Source organism: Anticarsia gemmatalis, chromosome 9 (assembly GCF_050436995.1).
Source record: "Anticarsia gemmatalis isolate Benzon Research Colony breed Stoneville strain chromosome 9, ilAntGemm2 primary, whole genome shotgun sequence".
Taxonomy (NCBI): Eukaryota; Metazoa; Arthropoda; class Insecta; order Lepidoptera; family Erebidae; genus Anticarsia; species Anticarsia gemmatalis.
The window spans coordinates 9,222,078-9,246,169 of record NC_134753.1 but is presented as its reverse complement, the minus strand read 5'-3'; the positions used below and the strand labels follow the sequence as shown (position 1 = coordinate 9,246,169).

At 34.9% G+C, this 24,092-nt stretch overlaps 1 protein-coding gene across 1 annotated transcript in view; it reads right to left on the bottom strand.

Moving 5' to 3' along the window:
- The window catches only part of ed (hemicentin protein echinoid), a 59,938-nt gene extending 50,048 nt beyond the window's left edge, over positions 1-9,890 (bottom strand). The window contains exon 1 of the mRNA XM_076118807.1: positions 9,533-9,890. Coding sequence (XP_075974922.1) covers positions 9,533-9,584 — 52 coding nt within the window. The 5' untranslated portion in view covers positions 9,585-9,890. The remainder of the gene's footprint in view (positions 1-9,532) is intronic.
- Between the last annotated feature and the right edge of the window lie 14,202 nt (positions 9,891-24,092).

Here is a 24,092-nt window from a genome sequence, read left to right as displayed (position 1 = left end):
TTCCTATCTTATGCGAAAACAAGAACCGAGGGAATCTTTATAAAGGTTCGCCACCACTGTATTTGGGTACGCAGTGGATTTATTTAGCTTGTATTGAATTTATTTATTCAGCACCTAGAAGATTGAAATACGATCCGGTCACTCGATCCCCTTAAATGATTTGGAGTATATGACCTATTCATAAATAACTTTCCGGAATATAAATAAATTGGACTTCCGTATACAAAGTTTGTTAAACCGCGGGTCCGTGTTCATTGAACCGTCGTGTATCTACAGTTGTTTTTGTTCGCCACTACATGGACAAATTCTGTAAACAAATAAAAAATACATCAAGTGTCACACCGAGTACACTACGAAACGTCTCAGATTTTACGATCCTAAAGAACAACAGTCGCATTTAAACAGACCGTATTGAAAAAATATGTATGAGGTCTGTCTTTCAAAAGCAGTTTGACCGTTTTATTATTAATAATTATACCTGTACCTGGGTCTTTCCAGGAATTAATTCTACAAGGAATAGTGAACAATGTCGCTGTAGCATGCTTAGTTAATTGAACTCGCTCTACGACATATTGTTATTGATCACGGCAAACAATGGGAGGTGGAACAGACTGTGCAAACTACAACTATTGTAGAAAGCAAAGTAAATACGTCGGGGCGATCTTGTTACCCTCAAATCTCTATAGTATTTCAGAGTTTAAATCACTGTGTACACATTATGACTGGTAGCATGTTATAATATGTTATCATTTTGAGTACACAACAAATATCTAATTTACATTCGAGTAAATAAGCATCCAAAACGTGTATCAATTAATTTAAAAACAGCTAAAAATAGTTCAGTGAAAAGGCGTCCTGGAGTAACAGATGTCCAAATGTATACAATTTGGCATTTATAATATTAGAAGGGATTTGCAATGTCACATTTCGTTTTGTCACGACGCGGCGTACTCTACAACCCTTTTGAATCGAATGTGTGCCCACCTTTACGTAAGGGTTAGAATAATAAGAACAGTGATATATTTGCTTTTGATACAACCATTATTATGCGGCCGTAGAATCTCATTGAGAAACTTTTCGTTAAAGAATTTGTTAGCGTGTTATGTAGAAACTATTCGACAGGTTTTAATAGTACAACCATATCAACAACCTAATAAAACACATTTGAATGTCTTTATTTTGACGTTAGTTATTATTAAAAAGGACTAGAAAAAAATATAAGACTGTGAGTTGTAATCCACGTTAAGTTTACGTTGGCGGGGTTTATTCTCTTTCAAAGAGATGTAAACATGATATTATTATCCCGCGTGGAGTGATGTTTGAATAATTGATAACTTAATTAGGAAACTATTAGCAATTATTTAATATTCAAAAAGCTTTTATTTGCGATCCTCTTGCTTGGTCCCGAATTAAACATTATTTCATGAAACATTTATTACGCAGACATCAACAGAAATTATTTTTAATGAAAAGTAATAAAATATTATGTTTGCCTAAAAATGTGTTTTCTCATTTCCTTTTAATTTGTATAAATATACACTGTTTGTTGTATTTGGAACAGTGAAATAAAATGTGTAGGGGACACAAAGTAGAGTTGTGTAATACCTTAAGAAGGGTAATAGAAAATGTCACCTGTCTCAACGGGTATGAATTACGTGCACAACACGCACACTGTCGACGTTTCACTATACAGATTGACGCTTTCCAACCTCTCCGTTTCCTTTAACGTAAAACGTGAAAGTGCTTACTTTATTTCATCAGTTTCTACATAAAATGGCCTAAATTTCACTTTGCTTCGACGAAAAATCGAAGCAAATACTTTTACCTCGATCGCAGTCAAAACTAAGGGATAATTTAGCTGAAGCATAGACGTTAAACTTAGTAATAATAACATAGTTTGATGTGTTCATGAGCATGGAAGACGTTAGTTTGTTTACTGAAGATCAAACATCGCACGCTGTAGGGCAAAACACCCGGGGAAATTAATTTGCTATCAGATAAGTTGTATTATGACACGCACACAGGTAACGCACAATATTTCACTTGAATTATTCAGTGTATTGACATAACATAGATATACCGTACCTGTACATTAACATAAATAATACACGAATTCGCCGGTAAAATGGCTACTATAAGTACAAATAGGAAGTCAGGAAGATTAGAGGCGAATCTGAACGTTTTCTGAACGACTCGGGGTTAATGCTAAACGCTATAGCGTTAGTGAGGATTATAAGGGTAAGAAACTAGAACTACATACTAATCTCAGTTCTCTCGCGCCGTTTTCCTTGAGCTTTAACTTATACATTACAGATGTACAGCAAAAATGTATCCGTAATAAACGTCTAATAATATATTTCTGAGCCAAATTGAGTCTTAAGTCTCTTTGTATCAGTATTAAAACGTGCTTACAAGAGATGAAGGATCTCATAAAACAGCTCCTTCAAAAGCTCTTCATGAAAAGTCATTAATCTCCAAGACACTGCGGTAAAAGTAGAGCACGGCATTTAATAAAGATATGGTATCAAGATTTATCATTTTATCAATTAAAAGATTACATCGACAAGTTGCTGTACCGCTTAAATTTTACAATTAGCTTAATAGGATTAATTAATGAACTAATTATCGGAGTGATATTGATTATGATTGTGCTGTTGACGTCGTACTTGGATACAAAGATTTAATATTTATGGAGAAAATCGAAGTAACAAGGATGGTTTAGGATTGAAATATCAGTAACGAAGCATTTGATGAGGAAACAATATGGTATAGGTGGTGTTCGAGCAAGCCTTTGTCCTAGTACAGCACGAGATCCCGACACGACATTTATGGCTGACAAGCTCCTGCTCATATCTGTAGAACACAGGGAGCGCACGGTGAATATGGCAGGGAATAACGCTCTACGTACTCAACCATGTTACGAGAACCTGTTCTCCGACGTGGCATTAGCGTGATACACTCTAATTACATTATATGCACCACTGAGTTTAGGAAACAATCGTTAAAATATATCTAGCTTTGTTAATCTAAATAAACAAGGATTTTAAGCCGGCTCACCGGTCAAAAAGGTTCATTTGAAATGTGAAACGAAATAATTTTCGCAATTAAATATGCTTCAGCAGGACTTAATTTGGTCTGTAACGAGAGTAAATATGTTAATTACGATCATAATTATCATGAAAAATCCCTCAAAGGTTTTGAGTCTCCTAATCCGTTACAAAAACATTTTGGTGTGTATCCCAGTGGGTTCAGTAAACTTGCGTCAATAGAGGAGTTATATCAGCTATAAATAATATATGTAGCGGCACAGTGAGGACATGTCACCATATCCTGCCTGTGATGGCTCTGCCTCATCTCACTCTATCATAAGCAATAAGTCATTGTATTGCGAGACTTTCAGTAAATTTGCCATGTTTCCGCATGTTGTGAACCTAACAAATATTGCTATATTCATATATACGTACAGAATAATGTGTCATTGATATCGTCTCATAGATCATAATCACAATACTGAATTAACAGTTCATGGAACCACATCTCTGGTATCTAATAATTGGCTTATTAAGTTCGGTATCATGCGCAGACAACTTACCTGTGACACAAGTGTGTGAATTAACCAATAACAGAGTTAATTGTGATCATTTTCGGCGTCCCCACGAATTAGAGAATAATTATTCTTGAACTAAGTCGAAACTGTATTTACACTAATCGTGCACGTGGTTTCTAACTTGTTTGAATGTATGGCGACAGTGTAACTAATTAACAACTTACACGATTATTATTGACACCTAAAATGTGCTGGAGTTTTCTTCCACTTTACTTACACATTTTCACAAGCGTGTTTTATGATTATTGTCGTGTTTTTGTCGTCATCGACAAATTGTGTTTTTAACAAGAATGATAAATTACTCTATTAATGACTAGTTAATTACAAGGCTAATGCCTTCGTTACCAAGTATGGCACAGCAAGAATTATTTGTTTAAACAATTAATCATTATTCCTTTCCACCAGGAATATGCTTCACGCCAACTAAATAAAAACTTAAATCAGAAGCGATAACAGTCCGAACTACTGAACAAAAGTTAAGTAAGTACATCAAATTATTATGCGGTACATAAAATATGCAGGGATGCTCTACACGCTTTTGTTGTTTACGTAATTAATTGCAGCCGAATTTACTGCCACTACCAGCTACTTGCGTTTGAGTTTTAAAAGTGATATAAATGCAGTAACAAGCGTAGAACTGTAAACATTTAAGAATTTCATTGAAAAATGTAAAGTTGTCTCTCGAGGTCTTCCGAAACGGTTCAAAACAAGAGAAACCCTATTTGGCATCTTGACAACACAACCATGACTGAATGAATTCAGAATTTTGCATAAGATATTTTATAACTCGGACAAACTTCAAGACAGAAACCACGAACAGTTTCCAAGAATCTTTTGAAATGTGACATATCCTACACCGCAAAAGTATGCTAGAATACTACCACCAGTAATCGAAGAGTGATTAATGCGAATCTTGAATATATCATTATAATAGGCATGAAGTTCACTTACATACACCCATGATCCCCCACACAGCTGCGCAAGTGTCGACTGTGGAGCATCGCTAAAGAATTAATGAACGACGAACAAAACTTTTATACTTGTTATCGAATATCTCAAACTAGTTTGAAATTGTTGGTAAGTTTAGTTATACCAAGTTTAACGAAGCAAAAATGTACTTTTACTGTAATCTTGAAGTTTGCGGTTATAAGTCGACTGTGAGTGAGGATTTCGTTAACTCTACCGGCAAATCAAAATATTTGAAGCATGAAAACCTGTAAATATTAACTTTACCGGAGGTAGACTCCCGAGAAACGAGTTTATTTCATCTTAAAACTTAAGTTTTATACAAGCAGGTGGCCAGACACTGGCGCACCAAGTACCTATGTATATTATAGCAGTTTTATATCTTTTTCAATGCCATATGGAAGTATCGGCGGCACTCTGGAGCTGTTAAACGTCTCGGGATTTTAAATTACACGGCAACGATCATATAACGTTTTATCTATTCCGATATCCTATACCTAACAAAATTATTAGCACACATAGCTTTCGAAAACAGGGTGTAAAGTAAACGAGTCCGGGCACATTTATCGGCGAGCCAACTTCGCACAATATTTACAAATTTTGAGTCAGCAGAACGAAACGTTGAAACAACACGAAGTATTTGATCAATTGGTTAACTGTATCACATCTATAAAGAGACCCAATTGGACCGGAGTATTACGTGGCATATCATGTGCTACAAATATGAGGAAAATATAAAAGAAATGCGAAGGAAACAGAAATCATAGGTAGAAACAAGTCATTAGACAGCAGGTCTTGTACCGCTGGAGGCTGTTGTGGGGTTGTTACTCTGAGCCACTCTTGTTTCTATAATAAAGTACTAAATATATTAATTTATCGGTAACATAGAACGAGAGATGTACGTGACTTTTATTTTAATATTTCCACCGCTTTCGTATTGTTTGTAATAAAATTACGCTGGCAAAATAAATGAACGTTGATAACTGGAAACGTAGTTATTTATAGAGTTTTAGGTATTATTATGTCTCTTTTAGCCCGGTGTTAAGTAAAGGGGCGAAGCGACCCCTATTGCATTGGAACTTAATATCACCCTCATTGAGCGACAGGAGTGTTGGTTTATGATAAGTAAGTACCTATTATTCAACGATAGGATTTCTATCTGCGGATTACGATGCGATTATGAGGTGTACAAAGTCTATTCCTCTGCCTTAGTTAATAATTATAAATATAGACTGCAACTGAAATAAAATATAAAGACGAATGTTAGAAAATTAGAAAATTTTATTTAAAAAACATAACTGTTTTTAACACGTTCGACATAATTGCAACAGTAAAAATAGCATTGATTGATGAGATATTGAGCAGTAAGACATTGACACATTCAAATATAAAGAGCAGTGTAAGAAAGTGTCACGTAAGAGAGACAGATACAAATGATTCCAAAAACGTTTCTCACTGATAAACGATCGAACAAGCCGTAACACACTGATTCTAATGAATACCTCACAAGCTGAACTACAGAAGTTCTAGTTCGTATTTGCATCTCATAGAGAACACGTTCTACAACACAAGAACCTCGTAGTTGATAAACAATTCGATAAAACGTAGCTCAATCAATACAGCTATAGTAGTTCTTTATAGCCTGTAGATTTATCAGTTTACGAGTCCATTAAATTGATTAAAAACACCGATGGTTATTGTAAAATGTTGAATATGGACGCAAAATAATCGCTTGTTTTGTTTTATGGTACACTTAAAAATCCTCCGCGTTTTTAAACAGTCATATAGTTTCAAGTACGTATTTGAACAACAATACACCGGCTATTACTATATTGGGCGGCAACATTTGTTAATACTTGTACCCTGTCTTTAATTTAATGTGTTTCACAAACTATACGTAACATTATGAAGTTCAATTTAGGCACGAACTTCTGGAAAATTAATTTAACCAATTTCCAAAGGAAATAATTATTTTACACCTAAGTACGTGTTTAAATTACGCAAGTTGGAAACTATAAATTGTTTACAAGCAATTTTGTGTTATGTTTTTCGATAGCTGTGTTGGATAGATAATATTTGTCATTTAAGTAAATGCGTTGAATGCACGCGCATTTTGTGTATCAATCAAGTTGATGTACCAGTTATGGGAACAGGTAAATATAATTTGTTTGGTGCGGGGCGTTTGTTTCACGCATGACGAGTGACATGACGGGGTCACTCGATGGCAAATGCGGCGGTAGACAATCAGTCCCATGCAAACGGAAGCCCTCGTTCGCCTGCGAGCCTCTAATAAAAGAAAACGAGCTTCTTGTGAACTGAACTATGACGGCGAAACGAACCGTTGGAAATGAAGTACTTATTATAAAAGAATTAAAATTTCATACTAATAAGCTGATTTGTATACAGGCGGCTCAGTAATGTAATCTCCTATCTTCGAAACAAAGAAAGCTACTCAAGTTATTGAGGTCACCACTCTCATAAAATAATTATTATCAATTCTGAAACTCTCTCCATGGGTTTTATCAATAAATAGAACTCGATAAATTATGACTAACATTGAGTAATTCTATTCTATAACTACGTTCTACTCAATAGTATTATATTTTTCTTTTATGCAGATTTATTATTCACTTGGTTAACAAAAAAAAGTCAGTCTGAAGTCGTGGATGGATCGAGTCGCTCTAGAAATCAAAATCAAAAATAGAAATCCGTGTCCATGTCTGAACAAAAGTAACTAACATAACATGCGGTCTGCAGTGTTATGCAGATTGAATTTTGTTGGAGTGCTAATTTTAGGTTTGTGGATTCCACGTCAAAAAAGGAAGGCATCTTCGTTATTTTCGCTTAGTTTTGCAAATAACGAGAGAGTTAAGGAGTTTTAAACAAACTGGCTTTGCGATTGTTGGTTGGGAATAATAAAAGTTATTTGTTTTCGTACAGTACGTACATAAATAGCTACTTTAATAATGTAACAAGTCAAGTGGTAGTATTTTTCCGGAAAGAGCAAATTGTTTGGCTACGTTTTCGGGACAATTTGAAAAGTTTGGTGACACCGCTCGCGCCGCGCTGCCTTTTATTTTATGTTCATGTAAGTCTCAATGTCTGCCTGAAACTTGGCTCTAAATTGGAAGTTATGCTACAGTGTAACTTTAAGATATTTATTCATTGAAAACTTTGCTAAGTATGCAACTATTAAGTAAGTGGTTTTATTTAGAACGAAATATAGTGTTCCAAATAACGCATAATAAAGTTTGTTAAGTAGGTAATGCTTTAAGAATAATAGCGGTAATATTTACTATTATTTAGGTAAATCGATTCGAAAATAACTTAATTCAGTTTTGTTAGAAATAAGTAATGCTTTAGGTCAGAGAGGACATTTAAAAGTCGAGCCGAAATTGCCGAAATTACCTTTGTAAAGTTACAAAAGAGGTTTTATTTGAAAATTAAACTAGGTACTTTAACTTAAATCTTATATATTTAAGTGACAGCTTATAAGCAATTGAGTCCGTACAATAATTATTTACTTGTTAAACTACTATTAAACAACATGGTCTCGAGATCGCTAAAAAGTAAACCAATTTTAGTTGAAGAGGTCTTAACAGGGAGTGTAGGACTTGTCGAGCGACATGCTTGAGTTTAAAGTAGATTAATTACCACGCATAGTTGTATTCAAGTATGATATTTTAAGATGTAGTAAAGTAAGTTTGTGAAGTCATGGCGGAGGTAGAGCGGCGAGCGGCGCGGGCTGCGGCCCGCTCGCACACCTGCATCCAAACCGGTTTCTATAAACATGATTTCACTCTCTCAGCACCATTGGCGTTGCCTAATTTACGCATTCAAGCCTCAGACAGCCATGGATGAATTTTTCTATAAATTATTTAGAACAGACTCTGTATCTATCAGTAAACGGTAAAACGTTAGAAATATAAAATAAAGACTGTTACAGCAATGAAATAATACAACATTTCATAGATGTCTGTGATAAATTTTATGTGTTACACTCAAATAAAATGATTTGTGCGTAAAATTCTATTTTGATTCTACGACTTTCATAATTAAATTACTCTTTGATTACCTATATTTGATAAGCGAAGCACATTAGAGATTGATATTGGCAATTAACTGTACAATGACAAGTTGTACCATTAACAAATTACTCTAAATAGTTTTAGCTAAATAATATCGTTAGGTAAAACAGTAACGGGCCGTTAAATTACCTTTTGGAATCCCTAAAAATAAATTGAATTGTTTTATTAAATGCGATAGGTTGTTTTAAGCCCGTACAGTTTCGGGTTTCAATTATATACTATTGGCATTAATATTATGTGATACTTTTATACCTTTTGGCCTAGTACTTGCATTTTTTTTTTGTTATCTACATATAGGCGTTTTTATGAATTGTTATGTATCAGAAAAAATAGTTTTAAGCCGGTATAGATATTGTATTGGAGTATCTAGAATCAATGACAAAGAAATACCATTATACAGACAGTCCTATTAATGATAGGGTAATTGAAGGTGCACAAAGGTTTACATGTTTACGGAAGGATACCGCATTGCGCGTGTCATTACACAGTTTTGAAATTCTATTTTAAAGTTTTAACACAATAAAACACTACCATGATTAACACGTACCATTGCAGTACATTATAGTTTTATGCTTATGTTAACATTACTTGTTTTAAACTCCGCCGGATTTCTTAAAGACAAAGTATTGTTGCGGTGGATTGTGGTGTGCAATGTAACGCGAACAATAGTTTGTCTTACCCTATTCATATAGCTGATGCAGCTTCCCTTGCATACGGGTAAAAGAGTCAACAAACGCACACATAGGTGTTTAGTTACAGCTAAGCACACGGCACACAGCGGCCTGCTCGCTTGTTGATACAGCGACGCAGCGGCGAACGTCGACCGTGCTCAGCTAAGGTGACTCAGAAATAAGTAGGTAGCTCCGCTTACCTGTACAAATCAGCAGCAATGTAAATGGTGAAAGCAGCCGATTGGTCCCCATGTTGACGCTCCGGTTACTTTCTATCAATTATGCACTGAGAAACAAATCTTATGCGCCCATCTTGCAACACATTTTTAATAAGTGCTTAACTCCAACTTAACTGTTATGCATCGCACACACTTAGTAAACGTTTACACCGCAGGTAGAAGATACACTTTAGTCTCTCGATTGACTAGAACAACTAATATCCACACTTTCTAACTTGATGCACTTCAGAAAATAATCTCATTTTCCAATCCTCAATGTAAACTTTGGCGCGAAATTTCCGTTACAGGCGGACATGGGCACGTTGTACGCGGGCGACGGTTAGCCCAAGGCTGAATAAATTTCAAATCACAAAGCGGCGCGCGGGAAAGAGAGCGCACTATAAACAGAGCGAGATGGACAGATAATAAAGTTTGCCTTGTCTTGTCCGGGAATGAAGTGGCAACAACGCGCTGTTTTTAATGTCTGGTATCTTGCGAGTTTTTCACTAGATGGCGGCTTGAAATTAAAATTCTAAGCTGGTTTTACTGGCTATACATAACAATATGGACGTCTATATCAGAGCCATTCTTTATTTCCAACGTCTTAAACTCCTTAACGCTTCATTCCTCAGCACAGTAACATGATTTTCATTTAAGGAAACGAGAGAAAAATATTTTTGTTATGAAGTAAGTGCTAGGTAGGTAAAAACGTTTTTTAACGTAAAATTCTTAATAGTCGGAATGGATTAATAGCATCTCGAGTTTGATTGTGTAAACATATTATTATCATATTTATCATTATTTAAATATGTACTTATAAGTGTACCTTGGCACACTTGAAGGGATCCAACGGCACCGATTTAGTGGAATGCTGCTTTAATTTCAGGGTTACATTCTAAACGTCGCTAATTCATTTCAAAGAATAAGTTAATTTACTTTCTGGGTATCTTCTAACATTACAGTTCGGAATAAAATCGAAAAGAAATGTACAAAAGGTATTTTAAAAATCTTCAGGCATCCAACTAAACGAAAATTTAGCAAGATGGTCCGTTGTTACTAAACTAAAACTTGCGTCAACAGTATTAGAAAAAAAAAGGTCAAAGCTGACAAGACTCCACTCCGACGATATTTTGTCCAATTTTTCCACCGGGTCAAGATATTCTCTCCCTTTGTCGTAATCATTCAGGGCCTCTCAGCCTCCCTTCATTTTTAATAAACACTTGCAGAATCCTTCCGCTCACCGTTCCTGGAAATAACTGGCTCTCTTGAATATTGTCACAGATACACTACCTGGCTACGACATCTTAAAAGGGGTATTTGCAACTACAGTTAATGTATATACTTGCTTCTATATAAAACATATTTGTTGCTAACTGTTCTAGGTATGTCGTTATCAAATAACTTCCAACATGCTATTTTTAATTTATCAACATCGCTATACAGAAACAGTTTAATAAAGGTAACAATATTACTAAGTTGCTATCGTTACCGGCACATAACATGACTACATATTTAAATACCTTTACGCAATAAGCTTCAGGCAACACAAGTAATATTTTTTTATGGAAATTGGTCGGCATCAAAGGCTTTCTTCCTCAAACAAATATATTCAATTTATAAATGTATCGTCCTTGAATAGCTCCTGGATGCGAGTCAGTTTGTTTGTAATATTTTCTAGTAACCAATAGATACCGCGCCTTGTGCATTTTATTTGTGAGCGTAACGTGCTTGTTTAAAAAGTGTTCCAATATTTTGCTGTTTCGTATATTATTCCATCTGCTTCTACTCGTTGAATGGTTCGTGTGCCGTTAACTTAAGATAACAGCGTGTGAAGCGCATTAGTGTTAAGTCCATCAACGCCTCAGACGAAACTAAATATACTCTGTAAGAAGTGGGTCTTGATTACTTGATCGTCACTTAACGCCTATAGCTGGTTGTCGTCCACCATCCAAAAGATTTATCTTAATAAATCTAACTTCAGCTACTACATCAATATCGCCGGGAAACTCTGGTCCTTCGTTTTTCTTGGAAAATAGTCAACTGAAACAAAGGGATCTAGATCAAAGACTAGCCCACAACCAAAATTTCTAAAGAATTTTTGACATCATGTCTATTTACCAGATTATGATGGACGTTTTTATTTTTAACGCTACTTTATAATTATAATAAAAACACTTATTATTTTGAAGATTTAAGATAAGTCCGTCAAATTAAATTATATCGCAAAATTAAATCTAACCCTTGATGTAGTCACTATTTTATTAAAAATCACCGGGCGTTTGGACAAAGTTTTAATGAATTCTAATAGGAGTAAGTCTTCTTAGTGAAAGAGCACTTCATTCGGCTCGACGCTCCCTCGCTAAATCAGTTTTAGAGTAAAAATACTACCTTAAGTGTGCTTATGACAAATTCATGGAACTTAATAAAGTTAATTTATTGGTTTCCTAGGAATACTTAAGTCAGCGTTTTAGATAAACGAATCGGTTTTGAAATATGAACGAGCCATTTATGAAGAAGTATGGAATACTTACAAAGGAATTTCACAATAAGTATCGGTATTGTTTCATTGTTTCGGATATCGTTTGTTAAATTATGCTTTTTAGAAATGAAGTTAGTCATCTTTGGCTACCGTAAGCGATAATACGAAAGATTTTAGATTAGCGATGTACAACAAAGCGTAAGCAGTAATCACCTATTTAATCTGAGTATTTGAGTCCGTAACTTCGTAGCACTTAAAGAAACAATTCCAGAAAACCTATTCAGTATTTTAAATTGTATCGCCACAAACATTGGCGCACCGTTACGAGATCTTGAGACTATTGTTTTGTTTCCTAGGGGTGTTGTAGAACAAACCAAAGAAATTGCTATGTGCTTAAATAAGACACGATACGATTTCTAAACAAATAATATTTCTAGAATATGGTTTGAACCGAAAATGTAGTCATACACAATTAAAAGTGACAAATTAACGAAACAGAAAGACTTATATAAATTCAAAGTCGTGCTAAAACCTACAACGATTTGTTTTGGTTTTCGTAACATTAAAATATATTGAGAAATGTAATTTAATTATCTTGGTTTAATTTTAAACATTATATTAAATGTACTCGTATTAATTGCTTGAATTTAATCACTTGCAATAATGTCATGCCTCTGCAAAAAGGCAGTCAACTTATTTCCATATTTGTAATTATAATATTCATTTGGTGTGATTAAATGCGTGCTTTTATATTAATAAATAATTGGACTGTGGAAAACTGGAAAATATCAAAAGAGGTAAACAGTAGCGTTAACCCACATTTCACGAACCCTTTCAAGGGCCGATATGCCTGTCCTGATTACCTATCGCCGTTTATTGAACACCGTTCCAATCTCAGTCTATAAGTGAGAAATCGCCTGTAAGAAACCCTCAGCTTCATGTTTTCTTACCACAATATCAAAGAGGTCTTTGAAGCCGCCTTTCCTTGTTTAATATGAGCCAATGTAGAACGTAAAATACTGTTGTTATATGTCTATTAAGGCGCTAAAGTCGAACACTGGTGAATAACCTACGATCTCACAGCTTAGTAGTGAATCCTCTGCACAAGCCGGCTCGATTTATACTCACCTAGTCTATTGTGTTCGTGTTCTTGAAGTAACAACTGAGTCTGGATACTTTTTACTCTATGCGGTTTATTCTATCTTGAATACTTCTACGTCGTGGTACAGGAAAAGTTCGCAAGAGGATCATTACTTACAAACAACTTCTATTTCGTAACTTTATTGAATTATACTGTCGTTCCTCTCTAAAGTGTTCGCTAATAAAATAACTTATAGTATCAAATGTACGTTTTCCTACAAGAACGCGTATTTGTCACACATATTCACATGCATTAAGGAGCTACATCATGATAATTCACAGATTGCCTCCACTTGCATTAACCTCCGCCAGTCGAACCCTCTTCTATGCTACGTTTTGTCCAGGGCTTTCCGTCAAACTTAAACATGTCGTTGACCAAACCCCTAAGGGCCAAATGCAGTGAAGATGTCTGAAAATAATAGAAATAAAATTCTAGGTATAAATATAAGAATTAAACATTGTTGAAGAAATAAATCCAAATTTACGATGTAAGCCACTAAATTCGGAGTCACCTAGAACTTTGATAATATATTACAAAATCTTATGGCATTTAGTAGTTGTTACAGATATTGGTCACATGAGTTCCTATGTAACACGAGTATAAACTTGCTACCATATAACTTTATAAAGAATTGCAGGATTTGGTGATATGTCAAAAGCAATTGATTGCATCGCATTACCAATAAAATGTTCTACTAAACCAAAATTTGGTCATTAGAGTAAAACCACGATAATAGTTCATAACCCCGCTGTTGTTTTTAATCGACTCAGAAGTCATCATTTTCATAATAAATTCGCTTATTTAACCTTCTTTGTTATGCAAGAGCTCCAGTAACTCACTCTATCTCCCTATACCCTATGTTAAAAGGATTCCGCGAAATATACAAACTTCCGAAAGCTAAAATGTTGTTAAAGGAATAAATAATTAAAATACTATAGCCCACCGTCTGTAAGGAAGTTTATTTCTTCGTTCGCACGCGTCAAAATCTTGCTACTTATTTACACCTAGGAAAACAATCCTTGCGGCTTTTAACTCACCTTCCAGACGCTTTAATAACTTCACCCCTTTACAAACAAATCGTACAAATTAACAGATTGTTTTTGCTGAGCTTTAGTCGTACATTTACAGCCAACTGTCAGTCCAAGTTTAGACTTTAGTCAGGCCATGCATCAATTAGTGGAACGAGTGCAGCGAAATAGTGAAGCTATTTCAAGCCAATTATAAAATCTGTTGAAAAAAGTGAAACTAGTTACGGTTACGTTTTCACATTCGCACATAGCCACATAGGTTTCATTATTTCATGTTGTGCTCTTAAATAAACTTTCTACTTGTACGGAGCGGCGGGTTAGTACGTGAGCATACACTACCGTAACATTTAACAGTAGTCCGTTTTAAACAAACTGATTAAACAAGTTGGGAAATGTATCGTGTTTCGAGTTTTTACCCTTCTATTTAAGTTCTTTACCAACGCCACGGGCTGTTGACGAAGTCCTAGGTAAGTTTGTTTGCTCCATTTCCCTGTGGTCGCCAACTTACATTTGGATATACATACATGCCACTATCTGAGTCCAGTGTCTTGTGCGATAATGATATAATTTTCCCTCGAGGACGACGAGGTCTTGCCGCAGCGATGAGTCTCATATGTCCTGCTAAATCATAACTTCGTAAAGGGCACGCTGTGGTCGATACTACATATTTATTGTTCGTTGTTTATTCAAATGACTCAAAAGTATACTTACGTGTTTGGCTTAATGATTTATTACAAATAAAATAAACAGAGAAATATAATGAGTAGATTACACAGAAGTGACTGATATTAATCATCATGTCTATTTCAGTTGATTAATAATGAGTTACTGATAATGTAGTGATTCGCTATATATAGCTAATTCTTGGATAGAAACTCGGTAAAATACCTCCATTACACAACATAGAAAAGATCTTAATTTTGTAAGGCTTTCACCCAATTTTCTTTTTAGTAGCCGCCAATGTTACGCAAATCCACCTGCACGATGAACGCCCACACTTGTTTTCAATCAATCCTCGTTTGTAGTACTTCCCTTTGTGGATTTGCACCGTAATCCTTATCGAGTCGGAGATAGACAGAAATTTAATTTATAGGCCGTCAATGGCCCCTTGAACTGAGTAAATTAATTAGAATTTTGACGTAGGCCGGCGCTGACAGGAATCCTAGTGTGCCGCATCTCTGCACAGGAATACTAAATCCTCCTCCCGCCCAGAACCCCTCTTCACTAAAATCGTCATGTCTTAATGAAATTTATGCGCGACACGGTACTAACATTTAATTTAGATATCTGGGAAGCATATAAACTTTTTACATGGCCGCAACCGCGTGATCCACGAGATGGTCGTAAACAAACTTTGTCCAGTAAAGTTGATGAGAATTATGTAGGTAGTTATGTATTATTATACTGTTCTTTGCGTACGGCTTCGCTTGCACGCTTCCGTTTTTATGAACTTTCCCGGAAATTGTATATTTATCTTGATAAAAGAGGATTAGTTTATATTGCGGCTCAATTCACTCCGGGTGCTGGCACAACTCGAACACATTGTGTATTTTGTATATCAATTAATCCGAGTTAAACATCATGGTTTAATGTAAATAAATAACGGAATCGAAACAGAATCTGGAACAACAGAGAGCTTAAAACCAAAATTGAGTATGCTTCCGTCTGTTACCTCAGATCAATATACTGGTTTTTCTCTGGCGCCGTGCTAGCTGGTCTGATGATGACTAACGATTAAATAAAAATGGTTTGAGCCTGAATTGAGTTCCATTCCAATTACTAACTCTAAATTACGAAAAGTCTAAAATACAGTTTCAAAATAAACTCATTGGAGCTGTTTGTCAGTCGATTTGCAATAGCAATATTTGTGTTATCCAAACTTCTTCATACGATTTATCTACAGCGGAACGAAGACGATGAAGTACGGTGAAAAATTACCATTTTCTTTCGAACCAATATGAATAATTTTAATGGAAAGGACTTAAAAAACAAGGCTACTTTTCTTATGCACTGAAACAACTATTATTGTTAAAACTATTACAAGTACTATTTTTACATGTATCATAGGTGTTACAATACGCAGTATCCTATTATTTGGTCATTATTGCTTTCGAAAATAAGAAGGCTCCTAGAAGGTTTACCCTGTCTTCAGATCAGTACCTCATCTAACATTTATAAGTGTTGCCGAAAAGCAAAGTCATGCCCGACACAATAAATAACTGCGGATATCTAAGTAAATAAAAGCAAGTTAAAATGCCCGTTTTATTATTTTATATCGAATGCAATTAAAACGGAAAGCTTTGTTATGAAAACAAATAAACAATACTCAATTACAAATATTATTATAACAGTTTTATTTTCAACAAAAAAAATGAGATATGAATTTTTATGACATATTTTAACGAATATACTTTTTAGAAATCAGTAATACGATTTGTCACGAATGCTTGATAGGATTGGTCATGCGGCATTCATGGCTGCAGATTCATTAGTATTACTATTACTCTACTCGGTACCATTGTTCTTTCTCGTCATAAAATGTCCAATTACTTATCATAGATATCCTAAAAGACTGCTTGTCGATATTACGGAGATGGACAGTGGTACTCAGCACGACATGTGTGTCATAATAGTACATTATTACAATCGCTAGCCCATTTGCGAGACCTTGTGAACTTGTGATGGCTATATCCAGTCCACGTTGTTAATTGACCTGTCTGAGCGTCACAACTTCAACGACGGACGCTTAAGCACCGTTTCATTGCAATGTTTATTGCAAGTTAACTTTAAAACGCTAACTTTATATCAATATTTGACGCCATAAATACTTTACGTCCTTGCGAGTGATCCCTCGTAAAATAAAAAAGGAATAAAAACAAAAAAGTTAGACTGTAGATAGTAAATCAAATCTGATACTGTAAAAGAAAAAGTTTTTCAGTATTCTTCTCAGGAACTAGTCAGCTCTATCACACAACTCTCGTGAAAGTCGATATTGGTTTTGCACGTTCATTACTATTTGAGATACAAAGGAATTGTTGGATAAAGCCAATGTGTTGCGTCAAAATAAATGTTTCAAACTGTTTTTCTGTTTTATTCCAATAAGAATATGAAAAGTTTATATGGATGGGCGTGTATGTTCTTCAATCACGTAGCTATACTATAGTGGCAGGGCAATTTAAATGCTTTAGAGCTTACATCTATGTGCCTTCATGATCCATGTGTATACCGGGGATTTTCATTCAGAACAGAGCTCTTTTATTCTGATAAAATGCATAGTTGCCGAGGTAGATAACAGCCAAGTGTTGGGCAGTGTTCCAAAATAATTTACCACCGACTGTAAAATATAATAAACGCAGTATTATTATATCAATTATGCACCTTCATCGTCGTTTAGCCTGCTTCCTGATAATTTGTCTATGACGGGATTTAATGCGCTCAATGAATGTTTTAGTCACATTAGGCTGATTAAATTGAACCGAATTAATATATAACCTGAGTATAATGTATCAACAATTCCTCACAATACTATAAGATAGCAATCGATAGTGATTAATTCAAATATCCGCTTCGTCATTATTTACTCTGAATAAACATGTTGAGTGAAATTGTAGTAAAGTCTAAAAACTAATAATGGAGTGACGTAGCCATAAGTCAGCTTTTTACTTTACTTATTTGTATGTTTGTTTCCTTAAGAAGTGGTTTAAGATTTTATGAGAATGAAAAAACTTTTTATAGTCGCCACTCCAATTAACAAGTTTGGATATGAAGGGAAAAATTGTTAAACTTAGTCCTACTGATTTAAGTCTTACCGAATTATCTGCTTAGTTCAGGCTCTTTGTGTAAATGTAGCGGACAAAATTATATTACTTTTATTTTTCCTCTTAACACTTAAAACGTAGCTTTCGTAGTCAAAGTGGTATAATACATTATTCGAAGTATTGAGTTGGCTTCTTCTTAGATCAGTATTTCTTATTTTTGCTGTCTGGAATTGCTTAGTTACCGCCTGTTTCTGTATATGCATGGTAAAAATAGACTCACACGTAATTAAAATATAGAAGTGAAATCAAGTACCTAAACAAATAAATTTATTTTATTCAGGTACAGGTGCAATGTGCATATTATTTGGGCAGATTTGTAGTACTAAACGGCATTAGTGAGTGCGGTGGTATTAAACGTACTAAATAATAATTAATTAGTTTTCCGATCAAAACGCCGGTAGTAAAGTGATATGTATATTTTATAATGACAGAACATTTAGGAGTAAATCGATCCATTATTAAACTAATAAAATATAGGTATAACATGAAAATTTAACGCGTTTCACGTGCATTATTGAAAACAGAACTTTATTAAATCGAAGGTTCATTAACCAGGTCTCTTTGAAACGTACTTTATAATCGTTCTAGTATATAGATTGAAGCATTTGGAATACAGAACACTAGCAGAAGATTGTAAGTAAACGGCAAAGAAAAAAAAACGATATCATATCTCACTTGACACGCGAGGATTTTTTCGGAAAAAAAATCGAAACTACTAAACCGAATCTAACAATTGTTTCATCAAAGTAACGTTAAAACTACATAGGATACTTTTTCTCATAAAATATACAGAGAACCGCGCCAAATTCTCATAATCAAAAGCTAGTCTAAAGTACTTTAATATCTCGTTATGTTTTACAAAATCCCGGAGACTAGGCGGAAATTCACGGCCTTCAAACTGAAGTGAAACGGATGAGCCACGTTTGTCAGATTATGCCCGAGGGACCACCAGACAGAATTACCACACCGTGAACCTTGATAATTGGAAGACCACCGTACAACACTGCCAAAATATGAAATAACCAATTGGACGACTACGATAATAAACAAATGGAATTTTGCTACAAACTTTAGTTGTGAATATAACTAAAATTCTCTGGCAAAACTCCCTTTATAATTTAAAGCTGCAGTCGCATTTTATATTTAAGATAAAAATAATAATTCCGCGCATGTGGTATGGATGTGGCTGTATACAAACCCGAGATAAAAAGTCAAAAACTTTATACGTAAAGTTGTTAGGAAGGATATCTTCTGTCAACTTTTACGTATCTTTTTCAAGAGGAGCACAGAAAATTATATTGATACTCCCTTAATTTCACCACTCATGAAGGTTTTTAAAGATACCAATCTTCTTTTCCAGAACTGTTCGTAACTACGAGTGCGGACTAAAAATTTCCAAGAAATTAATTTCAGGGAGTTTGAGTACCGAGTTCCCTGGGTAACTAAGTAAGTTGTCATCGAGTGTCTAACGAAGACAAGACTCTCAGTTTCTAAATACTTGCCACATATTTTATTCAAACGTTTTACTTTAGTACTAAATGTGAAGTGACAGCGTGAACTTGTACCGAGCTGTGTAAGTCATTTCCAATAGTATGAATACACTCGTTTGGCGGCTGAAAGCATGTTGGTGCTGTCAACAGCCGTGAGTGATGCGGCTCAAACACTCGAGTACTAGTCGAGCTCGTACATGAAACGACAAATTATGTAAATCGTTATATGTTATAATACTAAAATAGATTTGTATTTTAGGTTTCAAAGACGTTTTACGAATTCTAAGTGTAATTTAGCTATACTTACTTTTTATACAGATCATTGTAAGGACAGATAATATTTTAATTTGGATACTAAGATATTTTTATCAATAAATAGGTACCAATACGAAATATAATCTAAATCGATCACTCAAGCTTTATTTTATTACGAGTATAATAAATATAAGAATATGCCATAAACATCCCAAAGTAACAAACGTATAAACCCAATAATATCTATTCCAGCACCAATATTCTTTACTACTACTAAATCGGAATATATCGTATCCACTTGAACTAATAAAGCTTAAAGAGTATTGACCCATTCAGTACAAATTACCTTTTATACGCACTCCGTTTCTTTAGTCAGCCTTTTACTTTTGTTTACTCGTTCCACATCGTGGGGGAAACATTCAATCCATTCAGCCGGACGTCAGATTACATCGGTGATTCCACGAACGAAGAATCCTTCACAACGTAAAATGGGAAACCATTTGACAATATCCTCCTTAGATTGGATAGCACCTGTAGCAGCCTACGTGGAAATAATAAATGATAACGGCATTCCTCGCTTTATGGAAAACTTACATCGCGATTATGAACATCTCACAATAGTACCACTGGCTGAGGGTTTTATATAACTTTTGGAGGAAGGCTCTCTCGATTGTTAAGCCGCTATTTATATTCGAATATCTCAGCTCTTTGCAATATCTACCTCTAGAATTATAGGCAAATGTTTAACCTATAGATAGAAATACGTTTGCTTAAGTAATAACATAGTTACCGTTGCAGCGAAGCTCTTTATGTGATAGAAACAATCCCTTAAGTGAGTAACGTTGTTAGATGTAACAGATCATTAGTGAATCGTATAAACTTTACATAAACCAAACCGCAAAAAGCACTAACATTTGTTTAAAAATTAAACTAAAGTTAGTTCAATAGCAAAAATATCCACTAGCGTTGGACGATGTAATAATTGAGATGGGCAGCATGCACATTTGACAACGGATAAAAATAAAATTGTTTGAATTAAAAACTGAACGAATACGTGAAAAATTAAAAAATATATTAACACGAGAATTCTAAATTATATCAGTTTTTCAGCAGCTGGAACACATACGTATAATACTCCAGTATAATTCAGAACGTTGAAACACACAAACATAATAGTTGATTTACGTTTAACTAATTTCTAGAAATTTGCTTTGGTAGAGTCGGCATTTTGCTGACTGTGTTGTACGGAATACTCGTAGTTAAACTGCGCAGAGATCAGAACTTTATACTACGAAGCCGGTAACACATCAAGCTAGCTTCATACATGACGTTTAAACGTCTTCATTCATAAAGCGACAAGTTGAAACTAACAATTGCCACTCAACCTTCGTTTCTAAATATAATACATTATGTATTATTATACTATTCTCACGTGACTGACAAGACAGTACATGGTACGCTTTACGAAAGACATAGAATTTACATATGTTTGGAAATTGAAGTAATATTTCGTATTTTTATTTACAAAGTGCTAAAAGAGTGACGTACTACAAGCTGTCTACTTTCTATTTGAAAACATTGTTATTACGAGAACTTGCGTAAGACAATAATATTAATTTAATTGCATTTTAATCACGCACGTATTTACTAAATATGCGGTTGTTTTATTATGAACTGCGGTTGTTTATTATGAATGTGCTTGTTTACTAAATAGCTAGCTGACAGCTAAAGATTTACTCGTCAAATTGTATGACAATTCCGCAAACCACTCCACTGTAATTTGAACGCAAAGGAAATGGACCACAACGTTGATTTGTGCTCTATTCCTGTTTCCAAAACAACAAATTATTACTGTTTCAGTTAGGTAATTGTTAATTGCGCGTCAATGATTCTTTATACGTGTGCGTATTTTTGTAGTTTGGCCAAAATGAACTCGACTGAAAACGAGCCCGGTCGACCCATAAAGCGAATAATTGCAAATAAAAAGTACGGCATTTCATTTCATTTCATTCGTTATAAGCTGACCAGATTTCAGAACGCATTGCATACGCAGGCACAATGTGTTTCTGACTTTACTTTTCCATTGTCGATTCTCACATCCATGAGTTGTATTCTAGGAAAATGAAAATGAATCACAAAACACAAGTTTAATAAAGCATTCTTTAAAAGAAAACGTCGTCAATATTTCATGACAATTTGGAACTATTCAATTTTCATACAAATTGTGCTTTTGTTGCAATCGTACAACAAATAAATCACTCGTTATATCGGCGTTCGCACAATACCTATCGTTTCTCTATAGAAATTATAATAATAATTCTTCCATACTCCATTACACGCGAAAACTTTAGGTAACGTACTGAGAGACGTAGGCAGTTTTGTGTTACCTTGTATATATTTTTTCAGCTCAGTAGCAATGCCAGAAAAATACAAAAGTCTCCGAAAGAGAAAAAAATATCATATGAACATCCTCGCATGGGGACAGCTCACTTCGATAAACAACTTTTATTCTATCTCTTTAGGAAAGTTGCAAAGATGAATCAGACTCGGCTACATTTTTCATTCGGTTCTTGTCACCGGGGAGATACACTGTAATGACTGGTCGGCCTTCCTTTTTATTGCTAATAAACTGCCAAATATTAGGACACCCGTTGCCACCCAGCGTGGGTACGTGATAACAATATTGTAATTATTTGTGTAATTAAACAGATTCCCATACCATTTAATATGCTATCAAGTTTAAGTAAACAGTTTTGACTCAATAGACAAGGTCTTAACCTAGTATAGCGTATACTACGCCTCTGAGAATCAAGCAATCAGGTAGCGATGCTTCATACCTAAGCCCGAATGTCCACTGTAGAGTGTAGATCGATTGTTCAGTGAATGTGCCACTCTACCAACTACCGCCATTGGGAGCTCTCGATTATCACGTAATCCCACGTACTCCCGCAAATCACGTACGGTAAACGATCCTTTTGGAAACGAGACATTTGACAACGCCGTTGATTAATCTAACTAAAAGAACAGAAATAGCGTACGATCACGACTACAAAGGCAAATAAGAGTTTATCTCTGTTAAGTTTCATGGCTTAAACACTGAATCGGCTTTTATTAGGTGTTGAGTTGAGATAGTACAAAGATCCGTTGAGTTCATAGTTCATAGTTGAGCCGCTTGGGTGTTTTAGTTTTATAAATGTAAAATATAGCAAAACCTACGTTATTGTAAGATTAAGGCATAAAGTAAACAGATAAAATAAATTATGTTGGTTTTGACCGCTATTAAAGTGGTGCAATGTATCATAGACATTTGTGCCCATGGTTGTACCTAATGTTTAATTACAAACTTATTCATTTTATCTATTTACCATCGAGGCAAATAAATACAAATTGTTTGCTTGTCTTTTACTCTATCATTTGTTCCGTGTTCAGAAGTGAGTTATTGAACGATTTTAATGAAACCCACCGTTGCTTGTAAGGACAGAATTAGTTCAACAAGTTTAAATTAGTTTCGCACGGGTGAAGGTAAACAGAATCCATGTGGGCGACACCATGGGTAAATGTCTATTCTCGTTTTATATTGCAGCATTATTAAGTAAATAATATGTAGCCTCATTTAAATATTGTCGTTATTACTTTCCGGAAAGTGAAATTTGTTTATTGAGAACGGGGTAACTACTATAGGTTTTTTTTGTTTACCCATTAATGCCCCACTGCTGGGCAAGGGTCTCCTCCCGTTATGAGGGAGGGGTTAGGCCTTGAATCCACCACGCTGGCCTAGTGCGGGTTGGGGGCTTTGCATGCCTCCGATAAACGTTTTAAACAAATTTTAGGCATGCAAGGTTTCCGCACGATGTTTTTCTTCACCGTTGGAGTATGTGACAACTATTTCTAATACACACATAACTTCGAAAAGTCATTGGTGTGATGTCTGGGATTCAAACCTTCGACCACTTGCGTGGGAGGTGCCAACTTATACCACTCGGCTATCATTGCTTTGTAACTATATTTATAGAATAAAGAGACATGTTGTAAAAAGTTCCAAGCCATTATTTTCATTACTAAAATGTCACTGGGTAAACAGTATTCAAAGAATTCTTAAAAAAACATAAAAAGAACACGGCACTTACAATTTGTATTCGGATTCTATCATAAATGCTACTGCACCTTCCGATATTTAACTTCACTACAGCGGGACGGACCGGGACGGTCTTTTATTGTACTATCGCTGCAAATTTATATTAGCCACTTTGTTGCTTGCAAAATTGCTTGCTGCTACTATATTATAATATGAGAAAAATTACAATTGACACAAAAAATATATATAAAAATAC